General features: G+C 38.1%; 1 protein-coding gene across 2 annotated transcripts in view; it reads left to right on the forward strand.

Moving 5' to 3' along the window:
• The window catches only part of SLC25A16 (solute carrier family 25 member 16), a 45,951-nt gene that overhangs the window by 29,277 nt on the left and 3,990 nt on the right, over nt 1-12,684 (forward strand). For both annotated transcript variants that reach the window (XM_073878911.1, XM_025850319.2), the window contains 3 exons: nt 4,563-4,684; nt 4,982-5,048; nt 10,036-10,198. In XM_073878911.1, coding sequence (XP_073735012.1) covers nt 4,563-4,684; nt 4,982-5,048; nt 10,036-10,198 — 352 coding nt within the window. The remainder of the gene's footprint in view (nt 1-4,562; nt 4,685-4,981; nt 5,049-10,035; nt 10,199-12,684) is intronic.

Genomic DNA, 12,684 nt, shown 5'->3' on the forward strand with positions numbered 1-12,684 from the left:
CACAATTTTTCTGGAAGACAATTTGTATTAATAGCCTTAGCCTTTGACCTAATAATTCTTTTTTTTTTAAAGATTTTATTTATTTATTTGAGAGAGAGAATGAGAGAGAGAGGGTACATGAGCAGGGGGAAGGTCAGAGGGAGAAGCAGACTCCCCGCTGAGCAGGGAGCCGGATGCGGGACTCGATCCTGGGACTCCAGGATCATGACCTGAGCCGAAGGCAGTCGCTTAACCAACTGAGCCACCCAGGCGCCCCTGACCTAATAATTCTATTTTAGGAATTTATCTATAATGAAAATGATACACAAAAATATTTAGTTATAAGGTCATTCACCAAAGCATTTTTCGCTATTACAATTTCATATAGCAAATAATGGAGCATATAGCAAATTAGGTTAGACAGCCTAAATGTCTAAGAGGATTGTTTTAATTAATAAGGTACATCCAGGGGTGCCTGGGTGGCTCAGTCAGTTAAGCACCTGCCTTTGGCTTAGGTCATGATCCCAATGTCCTGGGATCGAGTCCCACATCGGGCTCCCTGCTCAGTAGGGAGTCCACTTCTTCTCCCTCTGCAGCTCACCCTGTTTGTGTTCTCTCTCTCTTCTCTCTCTCTCTAAGAAAAAAAAAAGGGTACATCCAGATAATGTTGAATTTGTTTTTTATTTTGTAGTAATTCCTACATCCAATGTGGGGCTTGAACTCATGACCCCAAGGTTAAGAGGTGAATGCTATACTGACTGAGCAAGCCAGCCACCCCAGAATTACATTATTATCACGTTTTAAATGTGTGTCTACATGTGTGTAAATACACATGTATAAAGATTTAAGATATTATATATTTAAGTGATTATTACTGGTGGATGAATATGTATATGTTTAATTTATTATATATTTCGTCTAATTTTTCTACATTGGACGTACATTTCTTTGGTATTTTACAAAAAATAGAAGTTTTTTACTACATCAAAATAAAAAGGTTCTGGGGCTCCTGGCTGGCTCAGTGGGTAGAGTGTGTGACTCTTGATCTCAAGATTGTGAGTTTGAGCTCCATGTTGAGTATGGAGGTTACTTCAAAATAAAATTAAAAAAATAAATAAATTGGGGTGGGGCACCTGGCTGGCTTAATCCATTAAGCGTCTGCCTTCAACTTGGGTCATGATCCCAGAGTCCTGGGATCAAGCCCTGCATTGGTCTCCCTGCTTGGTGGAGAGCCTGCTTCTCCCTCTCCTTCTTCTGCTCCCCCTGGTTGTGCTCTCTCTCCCTGTCAATTAAATAAATAAAATCTTAAAAAATAATAATAATAATAGATAGGGGTGCCTGGGTGGCAGGTCAGCGGGAAGTCTGCTTGTCCCTCTGTCCCTCCCCCTGCTTGTGCTGTCTCTCAAATAAATAAATAAAATCTTTAAAAATAATAATAAGATGGTGCCTAGGTGGCTCAGTGGGTTAAGTGTCTGCCTTCAGCTCAGGTCATGATCCCAGAGTCCCGGGATTGATTCCTGCATTGGGCGCCCTGCTTAGCAAGGAGTCTGCTTCTCCCTCTGCCATTCACCCTGCTTGTGCTCTCTCTCGCTCTTTCTCTCTCAATTAATAAAATCTTTTAAAAAGTTAAAAAAATAAATAAAAAGCGCTCTGTGTAGTAAACTATCAACAAAACTAAAGGACAACCTTTTTTTTTAAAGATTTTATTTATTTGAGAGAGAGAGATTGAGAGATAGAGAGCACGAGAGGGAAGAGGGTCAGAGGGAGAAGCAGACTCCCTGCTGAGCAGGGAGCCTGACATAGGACTCGATCCCGGGACTCCAGGATCATGACCTGAGCCGAAGGCAGTCGCTTAACCAACTGAGCCACCCAGGTGCCCCAACAAAACTAAAAGACAACTTACTGGATGGGAAAAGATATTTGCAAATGATATATCCAATAAAGGTTAGTATCCAAAATATATAAGGAACTGATACAACCCAACATAAAAAAAACCCCAAATAATCCAATTAAAAAATTGAAGACATGAACAGACATTTCTCCAAAGAAGACATACAGATAGCCAACAGACACATAAGATGCTCAACATCACCCTTCATCAGGGAAATGCAAATCAAAACCACAATGAGATATCACCTCACATCTTTTTTTTTTAAATTTTATTTATTTATTTAACAGAGAGAGACATAGAGAGGGAACACAAGCAGGGGGAGTGGGAGAGGGAGAAGCAGGCTTCCCGCAGAGCAGGGAGCCCAATGCGGGGCTCGATTCCAGGACCCTGGGATCATGACCTGAGTTGAAGGCAGACGCTTAACGACTGAGCCACCCAGACGTCCCATCACCTTACATCTTGATCAGAATGGCTAAAATAACTCAAGAAACAAGTACTGACAAGGATGTGGAGATACAGGAACCCTCGTGCACTGTTGGTGGGAATGCAAACTGTTGGAAGACAATATGGAAATTCCTCAAAAAATTAAAAATAGAATTATTATATGATCCAGTAATTCCACTACTGCGTATTTACCCAAAGAATATGAAAACATTAATTCCAAAGGATATACACACCCCTATGTTTTTTGCAGCATTATTTACAATAACCAAATTATGGAAGCAGCCCTAGTGGCCATCAATAGATTAATGGATAAAGAAGATGTGAGAGATACACACACACACACACACACACACACACACACACACACACACACACAGAGGAATATTATTCAGCCATAAAAAAGAATGAAATCTTGCCATTTGCAACAACATAGATGGAGCTAGAGAATATAATGGTAAGCCAAATAAGTCAAAGAAAAATACCAAATGATTTCACTTATAGGTGGAATTTAAGAAACAAAGGAACAAAGGGAAAAAAAGACCCAAAAAACCCTCCAAAACAAAAACCAGAGTCAAGTACAGGAAACAAATAGATGGTTTCCAGAGGGGAGGTGGATGGAGGGATGGGGGAACTAGGTAAAGGGGATTAGGAGTACACTTAATCTTGAACACTGAGTAATGTATAGAATTGTTGAAACTATATTGTACACCTGAAACTAACACTATATGTTAACATACTGAAATAAAAATTTTAAAAAGATAATACTTATTTTATTTTAAAGATTTTATTTATTTATTTGAGAGAGAGAATGAGAGATAGAGAGCACGAGAGGGAAGAGGGTCAGAGGGAGAAGCAGACTCCCTGCCGAGCAGGGAGCCCAATGCGGGACTCAATCCCGGGACTCTGGGATCACGACCTGAGCCGAAGGCAGTTGCCCAACCAACTGAGCCACCCAGGCGCCCGATAATACTTATTTTAAAAATAGATGATTTAAGGGACGCCTGGGTGGCTCAGTCAGTTAAGCGTCTGCCTTCGGCTCAGGTCATGATCCCAGGGTCCTGGGATCAGGTACCACGTCGGGCTCCCTGCTCTGCGGGAAGCCTGCTTCTCCCTCTGCCTCTGCCTCTCTCTCTCTCTGTCTCATGAATTAATAAATAAAATCTTTAAAAAATAAATAGATGATTTAATTAAAATAGCTCAGCTGGATAGTTCATGAAATTTGAAAATTATATATTGATGAAAATCTAGAACTTAATACTAAATTTGCTTATCAGATTTTTAATCCTAAAACAAATTTTCTATGACTATGAACATTTATATTATTATGTTTCATCAACAACAAATTTACCAAAGTACTAAAAAGAAAATAATGATCATGCTATGAAGTTTAAAAAAAAATGCCTTTATTTTATTTTTATAAGAATTCCAAGGGGTGCCTGGGTGGCTCAGTCGGTTAAGCATCTGCCTTCAGCTGAGATCATGATCCCAGGGTCCTGGGATTGAGCCCTGCCTCAGGCTCCCTGCTCATCGGGAAGCCTGCTTCTTCCTTTCCCTTTCCACTGCTCATGTGTACGCCCTCACGCTCTCTGTCAACTAAATAAATAAAATCTTAAAAAAAAAAAAACTCCTTTGGTAAGTAAAACATCTCTTCATTTTAGGATCAGAGATAGTAAATAAAAAGTCAAGTATCTTGCCTAGTGCTAGAAGATAGTTTTTCCTTTCTGGTATCCTATTTGGGAATAGACAAGAAATAGAATTAAAAAAAATACTCATGGGGGCGCCTGGGTGGCTCAGTTGGTTGAGCGACTGCCTTCGGCTCAGGTCATGATCCTGGAGTCCCGGGATCGAGTCCCGCATCGGGCTCCCTGCTCAGCAGGGAGTCTGCTTCTCCCTCTGACCCTCTTTACTCTCATGCTCTCTATCTCTCATTCTCTCTCAAATAAATAAATAAAATCTTAAAAAAAAAAAACAAACACATTTAAAAAAAAAATACTCATGATCCACCTACACTGTACTATTTTCCTGTTAATAATATAACTTCACAGTGGGAAGAATTTGAAAAGATTTTACAAAGTGACCCTTTGCCTACAAGGTTGTTTTTCAGCTGATGATATTATGATATAATTCTCAGTAAGCTATCATTTTTTATTGCATTGGGTTTTCAGCATTGCTGTAATTTGAGAGCACTACTAATGATAGGAAGATACATATATATGATTTTACATTTAACTTTCTACTTTTTTTTCAGGTATGACAGCAGTTATCTGTACTTACCCTCTTGACATGGTGAGAGTACGCCTAGCATTCCAGGTGAAAGGGGAACACACTTATACAGGAATTATTCATGCATTCAAAACAATTTATGCAAAGGTATTTCACATTTACTTTTCTCACCTATATTGTGCCCCCCCTTTTTTTATGTAAGCTCTATGCTCAACATGGGGCTTGAACTCTTGACCCCAAGATCAAGAGTCACAAGCTCTACTGATATTTTGAATGTTATTTAAACTCTTTTATGGTTATTGATATTAATAAAAATTATGACACATCTATGTTTAAGGGTGGGTTCCAGAATAAATTTTTCATTGGAATGTAGGCTTTTGTTTTTCTGATGTTTTCATACTAAGCACAATATAATCTCACTTCTAATTTTTCTTCATTCAAAAGGAAGGTGGTTTCCTTGGATTTTACAGAGGCCTGATGCCCACTATATTAGGAATGGCTCCATATGCAGGTATTTTCAAATTTGGCAGAATCTTGATCTTTTATTCTTTTCTAAGAATGATTTTTAAATTTTAGCATTTTGTACTCAAGCCCCTATTCCATTTAGATTTATTTTTTTCTTCCTTAAGGATAACCATTTGATCCAGGACCATTTATTAAGTAGCCCCTCCTTTCCCCAGTGATCTGCAGTGGTGCTTCTAAAAAAATAATAGAGTGCAGTTTTCTGAGTCTTTATATTTGGTAGGATAAGTCCCTTTACCTTATGCTTTTTGCTTTTTTTTTTTTAAGGAATGTAAGAACTATAGATATTCTGCTATTGCGTGCACATTTTAGAATCAGTTTTTGATATTGCACAAAAACCCTTGTTGGGATTTTGAATGTCTTGGACATCTTTGTTAGATATATTTATAGATACCATATAAGCTGTGTTGTGTCTTTTAGTAATTTCAGTTTATTGTTTGACTTAATTTTTTATGATCTTATAGCTAGCCATTATCCTACTTATTGATATTATAGCCAGCCACCATGTTACTTGTAGATGCTTTGGGGTTTCTGTGTGGGCAGTTCATATCCTGTACAAATTATATCATTTTTTAAATTTCCATTCTAATCCTTATTTCCTTATTTATTTATGTTTATCTTAGCTTACTGTAATAGCTAAGGACCTACAGTGCAGCAGTGAATAGAAGTGATGATACTGGGCATTTTGGCTCCTTAATGATTTTAAAGGGACTGTTGTAATACTTCTTCACTTAGCATAATGTTGATGTATGGCGTTAAGGAAGTTTTGGTAAGAATTTTTATGTGAATTGATGTTGAATTTTATCAGACATCCTTTCCCGCATTTACAGAGGTGATCATAAGTTTTCTCCATTAATCTTTTAATATGATGAATGACATTAATAGATGTTCTAAGATCAACCCAAATTGGTTATGACATCATGACCTTTTTATATCCTGTTGAATTAAGTTTGCTAGTTGTTTTTAAAAGTTTTACATCTGTATTTCTAAACGAGATTAGCTTGTAATTTTCTTTTCTTATAATATCCTTGTGTGGTTTGGGTATCAAGGTTATATAGGTTTTATAAATGAGTTGAAGAGTATTTCCTCATTTTCCATCTTCAGAAATAATCTCTATAAAATAATTAGAATTATCCATTTCTTGAAAGTTTTCATTGTGGATGATTTTTAAAATCCTGGTTTAATTTCTTAAATGGTTGTAGGAACATTCAGGTTTTCTATCTTTTGTGAACCATTTTTGGTAATTTATACCTTTCTTTTCCATTTTAAACTTGACCCTTTTGTATTAGTTTTCTTTTATTTTGGCTAAAGAATTCCCTTATTTCTTCATATTTTTTTAATCTGTTCTATTGCCATGCCCATTTTTCATTGTTTAATCAGTTATTAGATTTTTCAAAGAATCAGTTTTGGCTTTTATTTTCTTCTCTAGTCTACCTTTGTTTTCCATTTCATTGATTCTTTTTCATATCTTAATTATCTCCTTCCTCAGGCTTATTCTTTTTTTTTTTTAAAGATTTTATTTATTTATTTGAGAGAGAGAATGAGATAGAGGGAGAGAGCATAAGGAGGGGGAGGGTCCGAGGGAGAAGCAGACTCCCTGCTGAGCCGGGAGCCCAATGCGGGACTCGATCCTGGGACTCCAGGATCATGACCTGAGCTGAAGGCAGTCGCTTAACCAACTGAGCCACCCAGGCATCCCCCCTCAGGCTTATTCTTCAGTTGGATGCTTACCTCATTCATTTTTTTTTTTTAAGATTTTATTTATTTATTTGACAGAGAGAGAGACAGTGAGAGAGGGAACACAAGCAGGCGGAGTGGAAGAGGGAGAAGCAGGCTTCCCGCCGAGCAGGGAGCCCGATGCGGGGCTCGATCCCAGGAAGCTGGGATCATGACCTGAGCCGAAGGCAGACGCTTAATGACTGAGCCACCCAGGCGCCCCACCGCATTCATTTTCAACCTTTGGATTTTTTTTTTCCCTAATGTAGGCTTCCCCCCCCCAAATCCTGCTTCAGCTGCATCCCATGAGTTTATTATTTTATTGTTTTTGCTTAAAATGTGGAAATTTTCAAACATATTCAAAGTAGGCAAGAGTATAATGAGCCACCATGCACCTAGCACCTACCTTCAACAACGATCAACTTACTACCAGTCTTGTTTCATCTGTGCCCCTAAATAATTCCCTCCACTCTCATCTCAAATTGTTTTAAAGCAAATCCATTTTATTTCATCCACAATATTTCAGTATTCAGCTCCTCTCTATGCTTTTTTCTAAAGCATAACCATATACCATTATGGAACTTTAAAAAAAATTCTTTTTTTTAAAAAAATTCTATTATTCATTTGAGAGAGAGAGAGAGAGACAGACAGACAGAAAGAGCACAAGTAGGGTGAGAGGCAGAGGGAGAGGGAGAAGCAGACTCCCCGCTGCTGGGAGCCAGACATGGTGCTCTATCCCAGGACCTGGAGATCATGACTCGAGCTGAAGGCAGATGCTTAACCTAAATCTGAGCCACCCAGGTGCCCCTAAAAAAGAATTCTTAATATCATCTAGTATATTCATGGTTCAAATCCCTGCCCCCTCCCCTTAACTCATAATTGGTTTTTGGACAGATCCAAGTTAATATTTGCCTGGTATATCTTTTTTCATCCTTTTATTTTCTACTTTTTTTTATGTCTTTATGTTTTAGATATTTCTTTTGCAATCATTATGTAACTGGATATTTTTAAAAATCTGGTCTGTAAAATCCTTAATTGCCAATTAGCCCACCTAATAGTTGTGATTATTGATACATTTATATTTGTTTCTATACTTTGCTATTTGATTTATACCTGTGGCTTTTCTTTTTATGTTTTCAAAAATTTCTTTCTTGTTCACTGATTTTTCTGAACCCTTACCCACTGTTTTATAAATGTATAAATTTATTTGCCTCCTGGGGCGCCTGGGTAGCTCAGTCAGTTAACCGTCTGCCTTTGGCTCAGGTCATGATCTCAGGGTCCTCAGAATGAGTCCCGCATCGGGCTCCCTGCCCAGTGGGGAGTCTGCTTCTCCCTATGCTTCTCCTTCTGCCTCTCTCTCTCTCTCTCAAATAAATAAATAAATGATCTTTAAAAAAATTTATTTGCCTCCTTCTATGGTTGATGTTCTTTAATTATGAGCCCATTACTTGATCTTAATCTCCGAGTTTCAGACCCAATGAGTCCATCTTCTGCAAACCCAGTGGCAAGATCCATCTCAATAGCTTTCTGTTATTGGCTTCATTGTATTGAGTCACTTCACCTCTCTCATGGGCCCACAATTCCCAAGTGGGCTCCAGCTTATATTTTTGGAAGGTTGTGTTGCTGGGGTTTTTGGAGACCTTCTCACCCTTTTTGCAAGTCCAATAGCAATGACAAAGTCATTCAGAATACTGAGATTGCGGGCGCCTGGGTGGCTCAGTCATTAAGCATCTGCCTTCGGCTCAGGTCATGATCCCAGGGTCCTGGAATCGGGTCCCACATCGGGCTTCCTGCTCAGTGGGAAGCCTGCTTCTCCCTCTTCCACTCCCCCTGCTTGTGTTCTCTCTCTCACTGTGTCTCTCTCTGTCAAATAAAAAAATAAAATCTTAAAAAAAAAAAAAGAATACCTAGATTGCCATTGTGTTGGAAGCAGAACTTAGAATTTTTTGTTCTATTTTCTTCTCTAAATTTTTTGTTTTTAAAATATATTTTAACCTATAGTATATATATAATTTTCTTCCTTCATTTTCCCCCATTTCCCAAACGTTTTTCATATATTTGAATACTCTTCACAAATGTCCTTTTTATTAGTTGCATCATATTTCACTGAATACTATTCCACATCATTTGTATATTTCTAATTTTTTCAACCTACATTTAACTTGCTATGAATTTCCTCATTGTGAGCTTTTTCAGATTTTAGATTAAGTCTTTAAAATAGATTTCCCAAATAGAAAAGTATATGAATATTCTAAAATTATATACCATCAATTCAAAATACTATAATAAGAATTCTGTATAAAGAATAAATGCGGGGACGCCTGGGTGGCTCAGTCAGTTAAGCGTCTGCCTTTGGCTCAGGTTGTGATCCCAGGGTCCTGGGATTGAGTCCCACATCCAGCTCCTTGCTCAGCGGGGAGCCTGCTTCTCCCTCTGCTCCCCTGTTTGTTCGCTTTCTCTCTCTGACAAATAAATAAATAAATCTTCAAAAAAATGAATAAATGCATATATTGAGGTATTCTCCTAGACTAAAGTTTTGTTAGTGCTCATTTCTTGTTAAGCATCATGTATATTTTAAATATTTTTTTTAAAATTTAGTAGATATCAAGTTATCTTGAGTAATGTTTAGTTGATAGGATTGCTTGAATTCTATTCTTTATTTTGTTGATGTGAGACTTTAATGGGTCAATTACAAAATCATGTAAATGTTCAGCAAGCACCAAGTGCATGTTATTGATAATATTTATTAGATTTCACGTGTCTTGTGATCCAATATGAACATTTCTCTCATGGTCACAACTCTTCAAAAATTAGACACTGAGATAAAATAACAATTCTTTGTCACTCCTAAAGTTTTTGCTTTTATCTTACCACTGTCATTGTTATTGTGAATATCAGTTGTCATATTTACTTGTAATTATTAATCATGAATTTAAGTTTTACTCATGTGAAACCTTGGAAAACTACTTAATTCTATTAATATATAAGGTGGCATTTATACTCAACTACTGCCTTTATTTAGTAAACTGAAGTGTAAGTGTATGAAAACCACAGCTATAATTTTTATAGGTGGTTATTTTGTCATCTTTAGGTTATTTATAAACATTAATTAAACCTTTTTCTTCTAGAAAAAGCCAAACATCAGAAATCAGGAAATGTATAGTTTGTTCCTTGAGTTAATTGTTTATTATGAAGAATGGTGTCTTTTCTTGGTTTATGTAATGTTAAGCATAGTGGTGAATCTGTATTTTGTTTTTCAGGTGTTTCATTTTTTACTTTTGGTACCTTAAAGAGTGTTGGGCTTTCCCATGCTCCTACCCTTCTTGGCAGACCTTCATCAGACAATCCTAATGTCTTAGTTCTGAAAACCCACATAAACTTACTTTGTGGTGGTGTTGCTGGAGCAATAGCACAGACAATATCGTAAGTTTCTTCATCAACTTAATTCAATCAAATTGCAGTTTCTCAATCTTGATTTTCAGCATTAATCATTTTAGTTTTTCTAATAGATTATTAAAACACAGGATCCCTTGCAAAATATAAGCAGTAATTGAATACATTTTTCCAGATGTAGCACCTTAAGCATATTATAAATAATTATGTGCCAAATTGACCAAATTAGTTTAAACCCGTCCAAATTCCTGTGGATTCATTTAAAAGAAAGAAAGAGGGGTGCTTGGCTGGCTCAGTCCATATAGCATGCGGCTCTTGATCTCAGAGTTGTAAGTTCAAGCCCCACATTGGGTGTAGAGATTACTTAAAATCTTTAAAAAGTTTTTTTTAAATGAAAGAATGAAAAAAAGACAGCAAGCTAGAAAGAATTACTGTGTATGGTCTTTACCCTGGGCACCTGGGTGGCTCAGTTGGTTAGGCGTCTGCCTTCGGCTCAGGTCGTGATCCCAGGGTCCTGGGATTGAGCCCTACATCGGGCTCCCTGCTCATCGGGAAGCCTGCTTCTCCCTCTCCCTCTGTCTGCTGCTCTGCCTTGTGCTTTTTGTCTCCCGATCAAATAAATAATTAAAATCTTAAAAAAAAAAAAAGTATGGGGCACCTGGGTGGCTCGGTCGTTGGGCGTCTGCCTTTGGCTCAGGTCACATCCCAGGGTCCTGGGATCGAGCCCCGTGTCGGGCTCCCTGCTCGACAGGAGGTCTGCTTCTCCCTCTCCTACTCCCCCTGCTTGTGTTCCCTCTCTCGCTGTGTCTCTCTCTGTCAAATAAATAGATAAACTCTTAAAAAAAAAAAAGTATGGTGTTCACCCATATTTTCTCATGAATTTGCCTTTACGAGTTTCTGAAATTTGAGCCATTTGTGTGTGTGTGTGCGCGTGTGTGTGTAAGGAGGCACTTCTCTTGCACTAAATCTCGAAGGCCTCCTTTGTGCCCGACAGTGTACTAGACTTTGGGACATTTGCTGAGGGAAAAACAAAATTATGGCCTCAAAAAGCCTATATTCTTATTAAGACAGTAGCAATACAATGAATTATATATTAATAGAAGTTGTAGTGGGAATATAAAGGTATTACTATATTGTAATTGGAAAGGTGATTTCCAAGAATTTCCCAGCCCAAGAGAGATTGAGTAGATGAGATCGAAAGAGGCTGGAACACTAAGAAGAAGGAACTTGTCAGGAAGAAGAAGAAAAGCTTTCTGTGACTGAGGAGTATCCTGAAAAACAGGAAGTGGTAGTGTCACAAAGACAAAAAAGTATCCAATGGAAAAGAAAAGTCAAAGTAAGATAAATACCAAGACATAAAGTGGTCATTGGATTTTACAATGAAGAATCACCTTTGCGAAAGCAGGTTCAGTGTACGTGTGTGTGGAAGCAGATCATAGGAGGTTGAAGGTTAAAAAGAAAAGGTGTGTGGTTTACTTTTGGAAACCTGACTCTGGAACCTTGCTCATTTGCAGAAACATGATCACCCTTAGCTACCTGATTCTCTTCTTGCTTTTACTGCCTTTTTTCTTTACCACTCACTTCCAATGTAGATCCTTAAAATCTTTCCCACTTCTTTTCTTAAACTGTATTCTACATCTGTAGACTCTTACCAAATCCAAAGGCTCCCTCTCAGTTCTTTTGCTTCCTTCCAATTGTCCTGGTTCTGGGTTTTTGTAACAGTACCCTCTCATGGCAATCAACCTTTCTGGGCTTCCCTTTTCAGGCATTTTGCTGATTCATATCCTCCTTCACCTCCCTAGTCATGCTGAGTTGTTAAGGCCCAGCCTGACCTTCGTCCTCTGCCCTTCCCATAAATACCTAGGAGAGCTCATCTATCTTTATGGTTTCAGTGGTCACTTCTGCACAGATAACAAATTCTATTTAAATCTTCATTACTGATTCTCCATTACTTCTCTAGCAAGCTCTTGGATGTTTCTTTTTTTTTTTTTAAGATTTTATTTATTTATTTGACAGAGAGAGAGAGACAGCGAGAGAGGGAACACAAGCAGGGGGAGTGGGAGAGGGAGAAGCAGGTGTCCCACGGAGCAGGGAGCCCGATGCGGGGCTCAATCCCAGGACCCCGGGATCATGACCTGAGCTGAAAGCAGACGCTTAACTGACTGAGCCACCCAGGCGCCCCAGCTCTTGGAGGTTTCTATTGGACTTCTGCCATCAGTGCAAACTCCAGTTCAGATACTCCTTTCTTGTCTTCCTCTTGGTGACAATCCTCAGCTCCTAGCTTTCCTATTTGTGACTGATAACCATTAATCTTCTAGCCCTGATAATACCTCAAAATCAATTTTCACATTGTACATTTCCAAGTGTCACTCTGTCTTATCAGTTTTTACTATAGAACACTGCCTAGCATGCTTTTTCTTTCTTACTATTATTTCCCTTGCTCTTCTCCTTGTACCTGGTCTTCTTACCTTCTCTCCTTTCTACTAACCAATTCCTTGTACTCACATACATCTTTT

The sequence above is a fragment of the Callorhinus ursinus genome, unplaced genomic scaffold (genome assembly GCF_003265705.2).
Source record: "Callorhinus ursinus isolate GAN/ISIS: 27379988/994484 unplaced genomic scaffold, GSC_fseal_2.0 scaffold31, whole genome shotgun sequence".
Classification (NCBI taxonomy): Eukaryota; Metazoa; Chordata; class Mammalia; order Carnivora; family Otariidae; genus Callorhinus; species Callorhinus ursinus.